At 45.5% G+C, this 20465-nt stretch overlaps 1 protein-coding gene across 4 annotated transcripts in view; it reads left to right on the top strand.

The window, feature by feature from the left end:
* Positions 1 to 20465, top strand: part of RGS12 (regulator of G protein signaling 12) — a 760012-nt gene that overhangs the window by 477495 nt on the left and 262052 nt on the right. For all 4 annotated transcript variants that reach the window (XM_078678542.1, XM_078678544.1, XM_078678541.1 and 1 more), the window contains exon 8: positions 12522 to 12701. In XM_078678542.1, coding sequence (XP_078534668.1) covers positions 12522 to 12701 — 180 coding nt within the window. The remainder of the gene's footprint in view (positions 1 to 12521; positions 12702 to 20465) is intronic.

Raw genomic sequence — 20465 nt, 5'->3', positions numbered from 1 at the left:
TTGAAAGAAAAGGGGAGGTCAACTATTTGGTTGACCTTGGTAGTTGCAAATATCCCAAAAATGTTATACATGTCACCCACCTGAACCCTACTATGGTAGAGCTGATGTGACCATGCTCTTAGTTACAGATGATGGATAGAAAGATGAGAGTGAACCTCTGCTTAATCTCCTCTACAGCAATCAGAAAGATTGGTCTGTTGATGGAGTGCTCTTATCAGGCACCCTAACTGACCTACAGCAGGCTGATTGCAACCTTTCATAAGCTGGAGACTACTCCCCAGAGAACAGCGTTAGAGTCTCATAGAGAGAGAAGCCTTTGCTGTGGTCTGGGCCCTGAAGAAGTTGAGGCCATACTGGTTTGGCATTCACTCTTTAGTTCAGACAGCCCACAGGTATCACAGACGGGTACAACAAATGAAAGGTGAAACCCCCAAACTGCTAAAGTGGTCCATATCCCTACAGGGAATTGACTTTACAGTGGAACACAGACCTGGGACTTCCCATGCTAAAGCAGATGGTCTTTCAGTGTCCTTCCACTTGGAAGATGAAGACTCTCCAGGGGAAGGTCAGTTTCATCCTCTTTCGTTTGGTGGGGGTGGGGGTGTGTAAGAAAGTGCTCTTTTGACATGGTTAGCCCATCCCTTTTTGCCTGAAACATGATGTGGTTTTGAATGAAATTGCACAGGGTGCCGGCCAACCAGGTCCCCTGTGCCAGAGCTCTTTCCCTAAAACTGTACCATAATTGGCATAACTTCAGATACCCCTGTAAGTTCCTAGTAAATAGTACCTCTGGAACCTAGGGCATGGAGACTGAAGAGGGTCCCCTAGTGACCCCTCACCAAGGCCATGCAAACTGCCACTGCAACCTGCATACCTTGGTGCAGACAAAAACGGCGAAGTAGACATGGCACACTGCCTGTGCGCCATGTCAAAGTAGCACTGCCTAAGCTATAGGTAAGTCACCCCTCTAACAGGCCTTACATGCCCTAGGGCAGGATGCACTATATCTCGGGTGTGGTCGTAGCTGCAGTAGCAGATATACCCCTACAATATGTAAGCCTATTCGTAATATTGTAAGTGCTGGGGAAGCCGTAGAGAGTGCACGGGCTGGAAACGCAACAACCTGAGTTCCCCAGCACCATGATGGCTTCACTTAACTCAGGAGAGTTTGATACCAAACGACTCTTCTTGATATACCCACACTGACACCAGTGTGGATTTATTAAAACATGTACTTCAGAGGGTACCTCTGACCTACATACCCTGGTGTTGTTTCTGACTTGCTCTAGGCATGTTTCTGGACCCCTGGGTCGAGAGCTCCTGCTCTTTGAGGCCAGAAGAAGAGCCCATCTTTGGTGAGGGTGTCACATCTCCTCCCCCAGAATATGCATAGTGGTTGAAAGGGAAGCTTCAAAGGCCTTGTCGCCTTTGTAATGGGACCCCAGCCTCTGGTGTTCCAAGTGGCCCACCAGTGCTGCGAAGGTTCCCTAGCGAATCTGACCACTGCGAGACTCTACCTTGACGTCTGCAGCCTCAATTCAAAGAATCCCCCTGACCTCGACCTGTGCGGTAAACTGTTCTCAAAGCCATTTGACACCCCTGCACCCAAAGCCCCTGGGTCTTGGGGAGCGTGACCAATTGTGTCCCTACATCCCCTAGCATAAGAACGTACCTGGGCAGCTGTGGATTTTCTACGTTCAGCTTCTTGGCCCGAGCCTGCAGCCATTTTCCAAAGCTGATCTCCCCCATTGATCTGCATTGGGCACCCAGCACTTTGTTGGCACTCTGCACCCAGCCGCCCCCTCTGCTAATCTTAACTACCGGAAATTGACCCCTGATAGTGCCAGCTTGCTACACCTACCAAGCAGCTTGGCTGATCAAGGCTTCAACATATCAGGAAGTGTGCCATCATTACTAGATTTCAGTTGTTACCCAGTTAGGGCCACATGTCAATCACAAAAAATCCATTGCCATCCCACTACCGTCTCCTCATTGCCTGGGACCTGTGTTGGAAAAGTCTTTCCAGTTATCTAGCCTTCAGAAATGTTGCAATCTAAAGAAATCCACCCATCCGACAGCGAGACAGATGTAGTTTCTTCTTGGTTCAGTGGTGTCCTGCATCACCCTAATACCAAATTTGCACATGAAAATGAAACCCCTGTAACAGTAGCTGTAGGATCAGTGGCACTAGTTGTCAGGTGAATGGGAAGACAAAGTAACTCTGACAACACCCATGGAGGAAGACAGTATCTAGGTTTCATGAACTGGAATGTTTCTGGATTGATAAATGTAGGAGGCTGGCTTAGCACATGCTGCACACTTATTTAAGTGAAGCACCTTGCACTGATCCAGGCAACCCTTATGGTAATTTTAGTCGTCTTTGAAAACCAGAGAAAGCTCTCAAAAGTGGTAGCAGTGGAGAGCAGCCTTCAGGCTTATCATGAAGGTGTGTTGAGCAGTTTTACCAGGTCGAACCATGTAGTGTAGGTTAAATGAAAAAGAACCACACTGTGTATAGATAAAAACGTCTATTTATTACACAACACTCACGAACACATTGGAATATCTCCTACCCAGAGATATAAACACAAATGCACCATAATACTTCAATTGTAAACAGGTAAGTAAGCACAAAATAAACTGGTCGCCAAGGGGATACCAAACCTTATACTAAAGTGTAATGTGAACTGCGACCAAAGTCGGGACTTGGACCAGGAGACTCAGAGGAGCTGGGGACACAATGAACCACCCAAAGTAAGTATCCAGGAACCCCACGGAGCCTGTGTGTAGAGTGGACACACAGCCAAATGTCCAATAGAAGTCAACAGGAAAGTCTGCGGTTGCAATTTTTGAGAAGGACCTTTCCCATTGGATACTGAAGAAACCCCATGGAAGACAGAAGGTTGGAGAGTCACCCCACCTGTGGATACCCCAGGAACCAGGATACCTACACCAGGGAAGCCGGGTGCATAGGTGTGAAGTGACTTTGGAAACCGCCGTAGATCACAATGGAGGACTTAAGGAAAAATGCAGTTGTAGAAGACTGTGCAAGAGTCCGATGGAATCCAAAGATGGATTCTTATGTGAAGAACCTGCAAGCACTAGGGACAGGAGGCATGGTAGAGCAATGCCCACAGATGTTGGATGGTTTAGAAGAATTGACGGTGACTTTGTCACTGCAGCATTGGCGACCAGGCTATGCTGAGGAAGACTAGGAGCCATTCACGAGCTGTCCAACGTTGGAAGTCGAGAAACTGGGGTATCTGTGTTTGGCAGGAGCATCAGCAAGCCCTGGCAGCTGCAACAGGTTTGGAAAGCGAAGAAGGAGCAACATTGGGACCAGCAAGGTCCAAGGTACTCACCAAAAGCAGGAGAGTCAGAGCAGGCCCCGAGTAAGCAGGGGAGCCCACTGGAGCAGAAGACCTTCAGGAGAACCCACAGTCCGAAGGCACGATTCGCAAGAAGACCTTGTGCAGCTCACTAAGAAGGAAGGCCCACAGTGAATAGTTTGCGGTGAGGATGCTGTACTTGGCAGGAGGAGATGCTGGAGACTCGATCTTCTTGTAGCCTGAAGACCTTTAACAAGCCTTGGCAACGGCAAGTCGACTGGCACAGGGGTTCTTTTCCAGCAGTTTCGTCTAGGATACTAGCCTTAACAGGGCAGGGAGGACAGGTCAGGCCTTTGGGAAGTTGCAGAACCACCACCTGTGTTTTGCCGAACCTTTTCGAATGCCGTGGGACGTCAGGAGCAGCAAAACGGTCAGCTTCGTTTTTTGGTGCCTGCAGATGCAGGAGAGTGACTCCTTCACTCTAAAGGAGATTACTTTGTTTGTCCTTGATGCCGACAAGTCTGTTGAAGATCCTGGATGAAACCCAGACAACGAAGTAGACTTGCAGAACAGCGAGATCAGGAGCAGCAGGAGTCTTCCGTGATGCAGTCACCGTTCCAGACGAAGTCCAAGCGTCCAGGCGGCCGAAGAGTGACGGGGTTCCAGGCTTGAGTCTTGTCCCACATCGAATCTGAGGGCAGGTAAGCCCTTAAATACCTGAGGAAGGGCTTTAGAACCACTCCAAATTCCCTCCCAGAGGAGGGGCTGGACAGAGGGGAGGATACTCCCATGTCCTTTGTCCAGTTTCGCACCAAAGCGGGAGCCAAGGGCTCCCTGAACAGGCTCAACCCGGCATATGCAAGGAGGGCACCAAATGTGCTCTTCCAAGCAGTCTGGTGGCGCTGGCAAGGGCCGCCACCCGGACCCAATACACGAAGTCCTGTCTGGAAGGTGGTCACACCTCCCTGTGACAAGAAACCTATTGAGCTACCTTCGCCTGCTCGAGCTCAGCTCAGCAGCAGGAAGGCAGAATCTTGTCTGGGGTCGACCCTGAAAGGTTATACCTGGAGTACAGGGGGCTTCCCAGAGGAGCCCCAGTGCATAGAATCATGTCTCCATCACTGTTAACGGTGTTTGGGTATGATTCCAACATGTTTTATTCCAGGTTCGGCACAGCCAACTACCAAGTTAGCCATAGCATACTGACGGATGACCACTATATGTATCAAAATGGCTGGCTGCACTTACAAAGCCTGGAGAATCGACTCAATGGTTTGTAGGGGTGCCCTTCTCATTCAGGGGCACCCTCACAGTTATAACCCAGCACCCTGCCTTCAGGACTGAAAAGCCTGCCCTAGGGGTTATTTATACGTTTTAAGTGTAGTGACCTTAGATTTAAGAAAACATATGTCTGTCATAAGTGGTGCTAGCACCAATTTACACAGGCTGCAATGGCAGGCCTGTAGTCACAGTTTGAGTGGTCACTCATGGGTTGCACAATACATTCTACAGTCCACGGGGGACCCCTGATGTACCTATGCCCTGGGACTTGCAAGGGTACACCAGCAGCCAATTGTGGATGTACAGAAGTACTTACCATAGTCTATTTAGGGAGGAATCAATGTGACTGGGGTCCTGATTAGCAGAATCCCAGTCCACTAGTCGAAAAACCTACTGACACCAAGTAACATTGGGGGTATCCATGAAAGCAGAACCTACTTTCCTACAATAAACTACAAACTGAAGAATGAAATTAATACAGATGAGAAATGATGTGTTTTTTTGAGCGGGGTTTTGACATTTTTGAGTCTTTTCTAATGCTGTGGACTTAATGACTTTTGTGGAAATACACAGCAGTGAGTCAATTACTGACCTATAGAGTAGTGGCATTGTATAGGCTTGACGTTCAACAGGGATCAGCGTTCGTGAACAGCTATTTGACTGGTAATATAGTAGCTTTGAGCTGATTTACTCGACAACACATGTATTGTGGATAAAATATTTCTAGAATAGATGTTCATTTCTTTTATCAATTATTTTAATTTATTTTGTCTTGGATAATTCTTTTGCTTAAGGATTCAATTTTTTTTACTATGTTAATTTTATTACGCCTACTTAGAGCTGTCAATGAGGAGAGTTATTAGGAAGTTGGGGGGCATTGGTCAGAAGGTACTGGAGCTCTTCGCCCATTTATAAGTTACAAGACTGAATATCTTATAAAGAGTACATTAGATTTTTTGCTAGTTGACATTTCGCTTTTGTTTGATGATGTTTTTTAGGTATTGAGCACTTTGGTGTTGCAGGGATTCTGCACCTAGACAGAACTATGTGCAGGAATAAGGGACCTCAGTGTATGGGGGCTAAGCCTTCCCACCACCTTAGTGCCCAGGAGCGACTAGCTATAGTGTCTCATTCGCTCTTCTGCACACTCGTGAAGAAGCAAATGATTAGACACCCTGAGAACACAACACTCCCGTATCTCTCAGGAATCGCGGTAGCAAGACAGACCTTTTCGCTCACACTTTCGTACCTGTCCACAATAAAAACTGACTGAAACATAAATAGTTTCAAATGTTTATTTTAACTATTGTGTTCTAAAATGCAGTATACGAGCCACAACCAGCAGAAAAATGTATAAAACTAATACAGTTAGCTTTGACGCTAGGCCATGTATCATAAAGGGAGATATCATATAAAGACGGTGGAGAAAGAACTATAAAGTTTAACCACCGTCCCCTTGGTTAAGAAGAAGTATTATTATATAATAGAAGATCTCTGGATATTGTCACAAGGCCCCATACCTTAGATGGTATATCCACATCCTAGATACAGCTTTGCTCTTCTCCGTGGAAAGCTCCCTCTCCAAGTGTGTTTCCCCTAAACATGCATCCCATAATATCAAAGTACGAGTTTCCAGCAGCAGCTGCATTAGCGTGCTTTGTCTAGGTGCTAGGGATTGACCAGAACAGAATGACAAGGGGCATTATTTATCGACCTTGCTCAGTGTTCAGACTAAACTCCAGGAAAAGGCATAGAACGAACTAAGCAGACGGTTCTCATGTGAAAGGCATAAACAGAGTCTTGCAAAAGTAAAGTCCTGTAGTACCATGCGCAAAAGCTGCATCTCGGCTGCCGGGCTCATGCTAACTTAGCGATTTCGATAATGTCCCTATGGCCACATGACATTGGAACTCAATTAATTTAAGGATGCTGCTACACTTTATTTTGGTGTGACTTATTATTTGTACAATGAGTTGTTCTTTGGAATTTATTAGCGTAGTACTTACTTTTTAGGTCTCGCCTACGACGAACGCGCTGAAAGCGCGTTCTCGCAAGCGAGAACTATAGTCGTTGTCTCAGCAGTCTGAGACCGACGAAGGGAGACAAGACCTGGCCGCGCGCAGCGTTTCCCCATAGGATAACGTTGTGCGCACGGCCAGGTCTTGTCTCCACGGCATGCCAATGCAGACCGGATCGCGTCGCGCGCCTCTCTGGAATGCAGGGGGAGTCTGCAGAGAGGCGCGCGGCGCTGATAAACAGGCTGACGTCGGAGACTGAGAGTGCGGTGGCAGAGGAGGGCTGGAGCCGGCAGGCTTCATTCGGGAAGTGCATCCAGCAGTTAATCTTCTTAAAACGTATGTTAAAATATGGTTTTCAAGTTCGTCTATCACTTGGGGGTAAACAAATCCCATGGCGTGTATCATCTGTACACAGGGAAGAATCCGAGTCTGATCAACGCTTGTTAAACCCTGCCCAGGAACATACCGTACATTGCTACGTAGTTGTGCATGCAGTCCACTCGGACCAAAATAATGTTTAATAATCGCCGCCGTTTGTTGTGAACTGGGACGTAGTTGTGCATGCAGATCACATGGGCCGAAACAATATTTAACACTCACCGCCGTTGTTTTGTACACAGCATGTTTGACTGTCTTGTAAGCACTCGTGACTTGCCACCGTTGTTTAAATGCAGCACTTTTAACTTTATCAGAAACACACGCGCCCAGCAGAGTTGTGCTCTCTGTTCCATATGCACACTGTGTACTCATATGCAGTGTAACCTATCAGTGTATTTAGTGGGTTTTTTTTATTACAATGTGTTCGCTGTGCCTTATGCCAGTGTATTTCATGAGCACATGCACATATAATTTGCTATAAACATTCTCGTTCAGCAGGAGCGCAATCTTCAGGGGTCAAGCCTGTTTTTTAAGCAAGACGTCTGCCGGATTGGAAGAGAAGGCAGACTGCGCCGTGTTAGGTGCTGCACGCATCGTCTTAGTCAGAAATATTTATTAAGGTGTGATCTTTAAAAACGTCACTGCAATGATCCCCAAACTTTTCTTCTTGAAAGAAGAAAAGCATGTGCTGGACTCAAACGTGGCCGAAGATCACACATTGAAAGCAGAACAAATGAATAGATCGACAACTTGATTATGCGGATTCCACAGCTACGCTTTTTGTTTTTCTTCTCTAGCAAATTAATGGAAAATCACCAGAGTGGAAAAATGCACCTGGTCATAAAAACACACCAAAACAGCCTACCACAACTTCCTTGGATATTTGTGTCAATTCCTTTGGCTCTTTCCTCTCTTTTCTCTAATCTAAGGGAACAGCTACCATTGGGACCTGGCCTAGCTCACCCCCTACCTTCTTGAACCTTATGCACCAAAGCTGGCAAAGTCGTGTTGAACCATTATTAGTGTCTGTGATGTTTACAAATAGGTGTTTTGTGCATGGCTGACGCGGTCAGTTATGGGTTCTTTTCTTAACCATGAATTGCATATTTCAGTGGCTTTACTTATTTGAGCTAAAACCATAACTCAGTTTTAACAGTGTTTCTTTCATCGAACATCTTAATGATATATTTAATTTCCAATACGGCTGCACAGGTTAAAAGCAGGGCTCGAACTGCGCCAGGCCCTGCGTCCAATCTGCAATGGGACGTAACCCGTGATGCGCATGGCCTTCAGACATGCGCAGGAAGGGCAGGGTGCAGGATCTAGCCTACAGCTAATGCCCTGCCCCCTACCATCTATGCAAAGCAAGACACTCAATGTAGTGTTTCTTTTCTTGTGATTATGTTTTTTACTCTGCCTGAAACTCAGAAGTCAGACGCAACTCAACCACAAAATGGCAGTCAAATAGTCAGGACCACACTGGGACCCAAAACCGATCCTGGCAAACTGCTTGGCCGGCCCCCCTAGGAGTCAGGGGGGTGTGCGCCCGAGCTCTTTCCTAGGGCCGGTTTCAGCCGATTTTGGAACAGTGGTCCGATATTGCCACCCCCGGTAACAAAACCGCCCCCTAACCTGGCAGCTCACCAGGGAAATGCCCGGTGCCCGCTACAGCCACTCCGGCCCTTCAAATCATGCACTGCATTTGTTGTTTTCTTCTCTTGAGTGCTTTGTATTTTGCAAGTTTCAGTAACCCGGATCACTGCCAAGGAAGGTAGGTCATCTTTAGGGTTGCCACCCATGGTACTTCAAAAACGTGTTTCACACTATGAAACTTGCGAGTCTGAGTAGACTTGCAAATATCAGAAAGATGGAAAAAAGCATACTTCAGCCGTATCTCATTTTGTTAAAAAAATCGAAATGCGATTGGCAGGATTCCTGAGATATGACTACCAAGTTAACAAGCATTTGTAGTGCAATAGGTCGCGCATTTACGCTAGTTTAAGCCATTGGCATTGTAAATGACAATGCCTTTTATTTACATTTTAAAAATTAAAAACCAAAACATAAATAAAAGTAATTGTCATTTACAATGCCAATAGCTAAAATTCACGTAAATGCGAGACCTATTGCATTGCAAATGCTTGTTCCCTGTGTTATGGACTACTGCCAGATGAAAGTATATATTTTTTTCGTTAGGGTGTTTGTACATATACGTTTCATATAATGTGATACCTGTGCTATTATTATACTCTATTGTGCCTTGTTAATATTGTTTTCTCCTTTACTGTTGCTTTTGTCTTTTTATTCTTGCAATAGCTCTTGACTTGGCTTCTTGTAATTTAGTGTAACTATTTCCCCAGTATTCTTGGGCAATGTTTTGTAGTGGATACTTCTTATGTAGAAATGTATCTGAGGTGATTTTTTTTATTCTATGTAACAGCCATGCTTAATGTGCATTCATAATAATGTGGGCCATTGATTTTGTATTTATATTTTTCTGTTGTAGAGTTACTTTTTGGGAAACTTTTATTAGGCCCTAAGGAAGCCATAGACAACACAAAACACTGGACCGTTTCAGATCGATTTAATAGATTTTCAGACTGTTTAAATAATAACATGTTTTGGCACCTTGTTTCTTTTGAGTTGAACATTTATTGCATACTCATGGTGGCAGATGGGTTCTTTGGAGGGAGCGGTGTTGTCGGTCAACTGGAGCTGACCTTCCTCAACTAAGTGGCTTCACATTGAATCTGTATCTATGGAGGTGGATCGTCTGTTGCATCCTCTGGTGCTATCAAAAAGGTTACAAAACAGTAGCCCTAAAGCCCATTCAACCAGATGAGTGGCTACTTCTGCATTACTGAATTTGTTTCCATTTCAGACATCTGCAAGGCTGCAATCTGTAGATCTGTTCACACGTTTACAAGGCACAATTGTATTGTTTCAGATTATTGAGCAGGTGTCCAAATAGGGCAAGCATTTTTAAGAAATCTATTTGCTTATGTCAATTGTTTTTATGGGATGAGCTAGCAATTTTATTCAGTTCCTATGATTACCAATGTATTTGCCTTGAAGGAGAATGAATGGTTTCTTACCTGTAAACCTTCCTTTAGGTAAGTCTCCATTGAAATTAAAAGCAACCCTCTTTCCTCCTGGATGGAAGAGCGAACATTCAATATGTACTAAGGTTATAAAAGGTTATAATTGCAGTATCAAAATGAACTGAGTTAACTGCCACCTGCATGCATGATGGAAAACTGGAGGTATAGGTACATTCAAAGGTTGTGTCAATTTTCACTCTAACGTAGCAGCAGCCTATAGTGCTTCACTGCCATGTTCTTCCTTTTCATTCATTTGTTTCTAAAACGTCTTTTTTCTTTCTTTATCGTCACATTTCATGAATTTATTTATTTTTCCTTGCTTTTAAAGTAAATCTGAGAAAATAGTATTTGTAAGTTAGTGCCAAAGAGGCATGTTTTTGGTAGGTCCTCAAACAGTGAGTGTCTGTGTGACTTCTGGCAAAGATTCAGAAAGGCTGTCTCGAACGTCAAAAATAGATAATGTAATAAGGTACCTGCAACCATTACGGTGAAATTATATTTGTGTCCGCTTGAAGAAGCCCTGAATTTAGATTCTCAATTACAGATTTAACATTTTCATACTGTAACAAATTAAGACTTTTAAAAATGTTTATTTAGCAAATATTTCTCAGTAGAGCGAAAGGGTCTCTAATTAACCTGATTTAGCCATATTAAAGAAATGGCTTAAGCTTCTAATCTGGAGACCTGGACATTAAGCAGCCAAAAGCTACAACCGCATCCATTTCATCACAACGCGGAGTCTATGGTATCTTTTAAAAATTGAAAGTGGCGCTTGTTCTTTCCTGGAAAATTACTACTCAGTTTTTTATGCCTAGTGATTACTTTAAATATCTCACACTTTATAGTTCTAGTTAGCTGCAACAGCTAATGGTGTTTTTTACCCCTGAATGTATGAAGCAGTACTTTGAAATTTTTGCATTGTAGTGCGTAGATAAATCTGATTAAGGACCGAATAATGACCGTATTAAAACCCTGTCCAGGTTTTAGTAGATTTTATTATCTTGGCACACTTGCAGAAATAAAGTTATATAGAAGTTAATGCTCTGACAGCCAGCTCACCACCAAATCAAAATTGATTACTCATTAAGAATGAAAATTTCAGTTTTTTAATGCAAAATGACTATAAATGCCCGATAATACCTTTTCCCGTGGGTAAGGGAGCAAATAAAAACATAGAGAATGGTTAACCAGTGTATGTGTAAACTATTTTGGCCTCTTGTTTATCAACAGTATACTTTTCTGGTATTTTGAGCCACAGTGCTTTTCAATTCTTTTACTAATGAAATTGATGTAGCAAGATTTATATAAGAAAAATGTATCTGGTATTTGTATTCTTACATCAGAGATTATATTGAGTGAGCGATCGGGGCCTTGTGATGACCTTGTCTTGATAGTGTTGTGTACTGCATTCTGTATCCTAATTTACCAGGCTGAATGTTCCACTGAATGGTACAAAGACTAGCATGTGCTCTGATGTCACTGATAGAATGTTATAACAGTGTCTGGTGTACCGATGAAGGGCTACACAAGTGCAATAGTTGCTGTAATGTTTCCTATAATTATATTTAAGCTGCCAATGTTATTTGAGCCGGTTTGCTGGTAATTTATTTTGTTTCTATTGGTTAATTTCTTAATTTAAAAAGAACAATTGATGGACAGAATGCAGAACAATGTCATACATTCACCCCAGTACAGAGAGGACCTGGCTTAGCAGTTCGGGTTGGACTGTTCACATGAGGCACAGGGTCAAGACTGATTTGCATATGGCCCGGTCTAAACTGGGGTGGCATGGTGAGCAAAAGAATGATGGATTTAACCCAGATCTCTTGACTGGGGGGTGAATGTTTTGATTTGTTCTGCATTACGTCCATCAATTGTGTGTCTTTTGCTTCCTCGCCCTAAGTGTGCTGGGTATGCCCAGACGTGGTTCTCTGGCTCACTGTGCCACTGGATTCGCGCAGTCCTGGTTGAAGAGGGGTGAAACCCTGAAACCGGTCCTAGGATGCTTGTTTCCGGTCCAGGTAGGACCTGGCTTAGCAGTTCGGGCTCGACTGTTCCCATGAGGCACAGGGTCAAGACTGATTTCCATATGGCCAGGTCTAAACTGGGGTGGCATGGTGAGCAAAAGAATAATGGATTTAACCCAGATCTCTTGACTGGGGGTGAATGTTTTGATTTGTTCTGCATTCCATCCATTAATTGTGTGCCTTCAATTTCGTAATGTATACAAGTTGCATGTGTCTTAAGCGAACATAACTTTTTCATTTTATAACCTTGTGCACAATCTTGATTCCACAGTAAAATACGTGCCCTGTGCTATAAGTTTGTATATGTAAGTGATCTGCTGGATTGTGAGTTTGAGGTTTTTTTTAAATTCGATATACACAAACGTTCTTTTGCTATTTAAATTTCAGATTTTCAACCTGATGAAGTTTGATAGCTACACACGCTTTCTGAAATCCTATCTCTACCAGGAGTGTATGCTGGCTGAAGTGGAAGGACGCTGCCTACCTGACCCACAGCAGATTCCTAGCAGCCCTGTGTCTAAACACAGTATTAGCTCAGATCGTTCCAATATCTCCACGCCAAAAAAGGTGCATCTCTTTACTATTGATGTTTAGAAGATGAATGTTGATACAAAGTGTTGTTGTTATGGATGACTTAGCAAATTTAGTTTCAAACTATTGAGTTTTTTGGATCCTCCCATTCTGTCAATTTTTTTGCCTGCAAATTCAGTCACTACATCTCCATGGTTCAAGGATTCTTTTTTTTTTTTTGTATAAATATTGTCAATCTTTGTCTAAAGTTGTTAAGAGTAAAAGCACAGCAATCAGTTTGTTCACAAACACTTATTTAGAGAAGGGAGTTAGTGTAGCAAGGGAAGGCTTCATACTCTATAGGCTAGAAGCTTAGTGCTCTTTTTAAAGAATGCAGCAGCATCAATATTCCTCATGCCGAGCAGTGGTAGTTATTATCTGCGTTGTCTTTTGCAGCTCCAGTCATCCAATTCTCTTTCAGGGGATCCTTATCAAAGTCATAAGCACTTGAATATTCCCGCCCATGTGCGGGGACCCCAGACAAAAAAGGAATATATATATATATCAATCAACGCTCCAAAAGCATCCCGCATAGCACAGCACCTTCCAGGAGAAACGGACACTTCACTCCGGTATGCGTGTTTGCAAAAAGTTTTTATTCCATTTTCAAGTGAATCAAGAGTGCCACGATCCGACGCGTTTCGGCGAACTCAGTCGCCTTGCTCACCAGATGAAAATGATTAGAGCTCTTTTTAAAGAATGCAGCAGCATCAATATTCCTCATGCCGAGCAGTGGTAGTTATCTCCGTTGTCTTTTGCAGCTCCTGTCATCCGGTTCTCTTCCAGGGGATCCTTATCAAAGTCATAAGCCCTTGAATATTCCCGCCCATGTGCGGGGACCCCAGAAAACATATAAAAATTATATATGAAAACAACAAAAAAGGAATATATATTTATTTTTATATATATTTATTCCTTTTTTGTTGTTTTCATATATAATTTTTATGTTTTCTGGGGTCCCCGCACACAAAAGGAATATATATATATATATATATATATATATATATATATATATATATATATATATATATATATATATATATATATATATATATATATATTCCTTTTTTGTTGTTTTAAAACAACCAATGCAGACTTCCAAACATAACAGGCTAAGCAATTCTGTAAACATTATCTTTGCATATATCCAAATAAAGCAGGGAAACCGAAGGACACTTGAACTGCTTTTAATGAGCAGCAGAAAACATATCTCTGCAAAGAGAAAGGAAGCAGGCATTGTTAGCCCATAGGCTGCATTGTAACTTAATTAGCATAGAAGCTGAAAGCCAATACAGTGAAAACAAACACTGGCACCGTGCCTTTTTAAGGCGGCCATGACCCTTAGCTCAGGGATGACAGTTAGGTCAGTTGTTCATGCCGGCTCCTTCAGTCAGGACACTGGTTAACCAGCTCCACAGATCTTTTTACTTTTCTGTCGGAAATTTTATTCTTTTTCAACTTAAAACCTTTCTACTTGGACATTTAACACCTGTTGGAGTATTCCTCTACCTTTTTCCAGAAGTTTGGAATTTGTTATCCCTCAAAATGCCTTCCCTTTTTGATCCTTGTCCTTCCTGTGGCAAAAAGAAGGCCAAAACAGACTCCCACTCTGTCTGTATTCTTTGCATTCCGGACTCTCATGTTCCTGAGACTTGCCAACACTGCCAGTCTTTATCAAGACAGACTCTGAAGGACAGAAAAAAGATTTGCCTTTATGTGCTTTCTGAAAAAGGTAAAGATTCTACCTCTAGTGCAGCTCTCCTGTGAGACAGAAGAAGAAGAGGCCCGGATCATCTTCCAGAAGCAAGATTCCAGTCTGCTCTTCCTCCTCCATCGGCGAAGACAATGCCAACGACAATCCCATTGACGAGAGAACATTGGTTTTGCAGCATGACTCTTTCAGGATTCACTATGCTGTGCATTATTCCGCGGTCTAGTGTTTGGGTCGCATTATTCCGCAGTCTAGTGGTTGGGTCTGGAATCGTAGTCTTTTTTTTTTTCGTAGCCCAGGTGGGCGTCGACGTCCCACCTTCTGGTGTACTTCCTGTGACGTCGGCACACTTCCTGCGGAAGCTCCCACCTTTGGGCGCCATCTTCAGATTCTTTTTTCCGCCGTTGGGTCTGGATCATCACCGAGGGGCTTCAGAGTTTTTGGCGGAAAGAAGAGAAAAAAGACGAATGAAAAAAATTGGAGAAGATACCGAGGAACAAGATCACCAAGCTGGGACGACGAAGAAGGAGATCTTCGACGTCCAACGGAGAATGCGCACACAGGGGGCACGCTGAGCGCAGGAATGGACAAAACACCTTTTAAATTCTGCCGTAACTGCCACCAGTGTGGCTCAATGGTTAGAGCGGCAGACCCTGATGCAGAGGTCCAGCCGGGGACCAGGGTTCAATTCCCCGCCTCGGCGGGTCTTGGGCTAAAAATTCCACGGACCTGATAATTCTCGCCCCGTGCCTATTCCAATCATGGAGTCCCACTCTGCAACTCTGGGCAATAGCTTGCTTAATCTCCACAACGGCCCCCACAACGCTAAGGATGCCTGGCCTCCACCTTGGGGGTGCCCAGGAGTGGTCACCTCACAGGGAAAGCCAGGATGGGTTCCACAGCGGTATTCGTCCAAGCGCCTTGAGACCCTTGCGGGTGAGTAGTGCGCTATACAAGTATCAAGTTACAATTTACACAAATACGCGCAGAAGGACCAGCACCCGGTCTGCAACCTCTGCCTGCCGGTCGACCAAGAGAGCAAGGATTGCAACGCCTGCTCTGCCTTCATCCCAAAGACACTCAGGGTTAGAGAGAGACAAAGAAGAGCCAACTACACCATGCAAGGAAAAGGCCAACCTCCGTCGCTCGATTGTCGCCCTGGTGGGCCTGCTGGTGGGCCTGCCGGAACCTCCGTCGCTTCGGGACCTGGGCCTCTCCAGCGACGAAGAGGACAACATCGCCGAGGGACCAGATGACTACACAGTCGTAGAGACAGATAAGAAAACATCTAAAGAGGTAGGAGAGACGACGACCCCTAAACCCCCGACAGACTAACGAAAGCCTGAGTTAGACTCTCGAAAAAACAGAGTCTAAGTCCTCGAAGGGAGCACCGGCGCCGAAATTCTCGAGGGCCGCAGCTGCATCCAAGGACAAACAGCCCAGCGGATCCTTCCAAAAGGACTACCAGGTGGCGAAGACCGGCGAAAAGCCAAGGTCGTCGAAGCACTTCCCCGAAAAGGACCGGTCGACTTCGAAGGACAAGGAACCGAAGGTGGCTTCGACGACTACGTCGCAGAGATCGGCCGAAACGCTCGACGCTGAACATGCGGCCGAGATGGAGAGGAAAAAGAGAAGGCTCGAGGCCGAAATGGAGAACATCCTGCAAAGGAAAAGAGAGTTCGACGAGAAAATGAAAAGGTTCACGATTCCGTCGAAACCGCCGGCGGCGATCGTCGAAATAGAAGAGGAAGAGGAGTTTGACGCCGAAGAACCACAGAAAACTCCCGAGCCCCAGGAACACCTAGAGGAAGAGGGCCTATACTACGAGGAAGAAGGCGACGATGACCAGCGAACAACTTTCGGCTCGGCATCCTCGATGACACAGGACCTGGAGTGGCAGGACCTCGACGCCGAAAACCCGGAAGAGGCCGTGGGGACGTATCCTTCGAGGCCTTCGCCACCAGATGACATTGGGGCCTATAACAGGATCATCAAGAACGCGGCAGCGGCTTATGGAGTCAAACTGGAGGAGAAAAAACCAAAGGCATTCTTCCACTTAGAGACCCTGCTCCCCACTCAAACAAGTAGTCAATTCCTCCCCATGCTTCAGAGTGTAATGGACCAAGGGAGGGAGCCGTTCAATGAACCAGCGACCTGCAGGTCTGTCACGCCTAGGACGGAGAAGAAATACAAGCACTCCTCTAAGGACCCTCCCTACATCCAGGGATCCGTCGCAGCGGACTCCATTATTGCGGCAACAGCCAGGAAAAGGGCAAACGTCCCAACAACATCAGGCCCACCACCAGACAAAGAAAGTAGGAGGTTGGACCTTACTGGGAGGAAAATAGAGAGGAATGCAGCGGTACACCGGCAAACTCCAATGCCCTACTAAACAGACACCAGTACCAACATTGGGACGAGGTCGGACAGCTGCTCAAGCACCTCCCCGAGCAATACCAACAAAGAGCGTCACACCTGGTGGAGGAAGGAAAAAATATTGCTAATTCTTACCTGAAAACAGCCTTGGATGGGGCTGACACATCCAGCAGGCTTATGATGATAGGAATCACAGAAAGAAGGCATGCCTGGCTCAGGATCTCAGGCTTCAAGCCAGAAGTGCAGAACAAGATTCTGAGCACCCCTTTCAATGGAGAAACACTGTTCGGGGCACCGGTGGATGAAAAACTCACCCAGCTCAAGAAAGAAAATGAAACTGCTAGGTCCATGGGGGCCTTACAATTCAGAGGAATGAGAAGGGGTACCCCGACACGGAGACCAAACAGAAGGGGAGGAAACCAGACGGGAACGTCGCACCAGACATTCCAGCAGGCCCACCAGGGCGACAATCGAGCACAGCAGGGACAGCAAAAACAAACCTGGCAGTACCAGCCTCGGGGCCAGTCCTTTCAAGGGAGGGCAAATGGTTGAGGGCAAACAAGAAGCGGGGCCAGCAACGCACCTCAAAGTGACTCAGTCATGCAAAGCATGCCCACCCTCACGACCCCTCCGAGGGTGGAGCACAACAAGGTCAACAAGAGACGGTTACATGGACCAAATATCAACGAATACGTAATACCAGTAGGAGGCAGGCTAAGACATTTCTTCCAGGAGTGGAGGAAGATAACTACAGACAAATGGACACTCAACGTCATACAATTTGGATACTGCATAGAACTGGAAAAGAAACCACCAAACAGAAAACCAAAAAGGAAGGAGCATTCAGGAAAAGGACTAGCGCTACTCCTAGAGGAAGCACAAGAACTCCTCCAAAAGGAGGCCATCGAACCAGTTCCATTCAGAGAAAGGAACATGGGAGTGTACTCAAACTATTTCCTAGTACCAAAAGTGGACGAAACGCTAAGACCCATCCTGGATCTGAGGTTCCTAAACAAATACATAAAGACACAAAAATTCAAAATGACATCCCTGCAAGAGGTCATTCCTCAGATAAGGGACGGAGACTTCATGTCCACCATAGACCTCACAGACGCCTACCTGCACATTCCCATGAACAGTCAGCACAAGCATCTACTAAGATTTACCATCAACAAAGAACACTACCAGTTCACAGCCCTAGCCTTCGGACTAAAATCCGCACCAAGGGTCTTCACCAAATGTCTCGCGGCCATGGAAGCGTACCTGCGGAGGGAAGGGATTCATGTATACCCTTACCTCGACGACTGGCTTATAAAAGCAAGTTTCCACAGGGCATGCAAGGAACACGCACAGCGAGTCACAGAAACGCTGACCGACCTGGGATTCCTGAGACGACCTCGCTAGGACGTTTTAAGAAAGCCCTCACTCACCACCTAGTGATGACATGCTTCATCATTGGGCTTCACCAAAGAGACCGAATGTCTCTTTGGTGTGCTGCAACGCCAGAATTACTGCGGAGCGGGATAGTGAGTTAAGGGCGTGTTGTGTGATACTTAACTAGTGAGTGATGAGAGTTTAAAAGGAGTCAGTAGTGTATCACATTGAAAATTTTATTCTATGACCACTAAAGACAATGGTTAAAATAATGTGTATGGAAGCAGTCCACTTTAAATTGAGTGGGGGATTCCTATTCATCAGTCGACATGTTTCTTGCCATCGAAACGGTGTAATTTTACCCGGCAATTCTTCAGGACTAAAGTGTGTTCTATACCCTGGCGGTATGGACGCGCTAAGGCCCACGGATCTCAGGAGGAGGGTGGGAGCGTATTCGGCACACCGCCCTCGACGCTCGGCACCCTCAGTCTACCTGCATCGCCCTCAGACTGGATCCAGTCTGAGGGCGATGCAGGTAGACTGAGGGTGCCGAGCGTCGAGGGCGGTGTGCCGAATACGCTCCCACCCCCCTCCTGAGATCCATGGTGTTTCAATTCAACACCACAAAAGTGCAGAAACCGCTAAATCGAAGCCTCCTAAACCAGGAGTCATTAGGAAGCAATTTATTCTTCCTAATTTTTTGCACTTTTTTCACTTATTTTGTTTAATTTTCACTTTCACGCCCCTAGGTAAGGGTGGGCCTTAGCGCGTCCATACCGCCAGGGTATAGAACACACTTTAGTCCTGAAGAATTGCCGGGTAAAATTACACCGTTTCGATGGCAAGAAACATGTCGACTGATGAATAGGAATCCCCCACTCAATTTAAAGTGGACTGCTTCCATACACATTATTTTAACCATTGTCTTTAGTGGTCATAGAATAAAAATTTCAATGTGATACACTACTGACTCCTTTTAAACTCTCATCACTCACTAGTTAAGTATCACACAACACGCCCTTAACTCACTATCCCGCTCCGCAGTAATTCTGGCGTTGCAGCACACCAAAGAGACATTCGGTCTCTTTGGTGAAGCCCAATGATGAAGCATGTCATCACTAGGTGGTGAGTGAGGGCTTTCTTAAAACGTCCTAGTGAGGTCCTCTCAGAAATTTGAGTTTACTGCTCCCCACTGTGGCAAAAACCTGTAAACCTACTTCTCAAGACACTCTTTTTTTGTTTATGAATATATGACCGGGGATTAAGAGTGTCATTCGACTCTCCCTACCTCTCTTCTTGTTGAACCAGACCTGGGATTCTCCATACACTGGGGGAAATCCTCAATGGAACCAGAGCAAGTGAAGAACTTCCCGGGTGCACAGATCAACACCACACAGAGCAAGGTGTTCCCCAGCGACAAGAGAACACTGGCACTGCTGAAGGAGACACACCACTACCAGAAGGGGTGAGCTCTGACAGTGAGGACAGCGAGCAAGATCAAGGGGATGATGGCGTCCTACATACACCTGGTCCCCAATTTACGGCTCCACATGAGACCATTCCAGGAATGGCTGCAACAACAATGGTCACAAGCTACAGGAAGTTGGGAAGATGTAGTAGTTGTAACGCACGCAGTGCAGGAGGACATAACTTGGTGGAACAGGGAAAACATAACAGAAGGGAAGCCTTGAACACCACCAACCCCAACGGTGAGCATCACCACAGACGCATCCCAGATGGGATGGGGAGCACACATGAACAAGCTCAAGGTGAGGGGTCTGTGGACTCCAGCAGATGCGGTCAGACACATCAACTACCTGGAACTGAAGACCGTGTTCCTCGCCATGAAGGCCTTCCAGAGACCACTGTACAACCAGAGAGTGTTGATACAAACAGACAACACAACAACGATGTTCTACATCAACAAACAGGGAGGAACGCAATCAGTCCCACTATCCAACCTAGCGCAGGAAATATGGAGATGGGCCATCCCACTCAAAATAGACCTGCTACCCATACACCTACCAAGGAAGGACAATGTGGAAGCAGACTGGCTCAGCAGACAGACATCAGCATCCCACGAGTGGAAGCTCAATGCACAGGAGACGCAAAGGCTATTCAGGAGGTGGGGAACACCGACGGTAGACCTGTTTGCAACACACCGGAATGCAAAATGCCGATACTTCGCGTCCAGGCAACCAGGGTAACGATCCTAGGAGAATGCCCTATGGATAAGCTGGTCGAAAAAATGTGCCTACACTTTTCCACTGGTACTCAACAAGTGCAGAACCAGCAACATG

The sequence above is a fragment of the Lissotriton helveticus genome, chromosome 2_2 (assembly GCF_964261635.1).
Source record: "Lissotriton helveticus chromosome 2_2, aLisHel1.1, whole genome shotgun sequence".
Taxonomy (NCBI): domain Eukaryota; kingdom Metazoa; phylum Chordata; class Amphibia; order Caudata; family Salamandridae; genus Lissotriton; species Lissotriton helveticus.
Note: the sequence above shows the minus strand (reverse complement) of the source record. Positions and strands in the feature narration are given on the sequence as shown.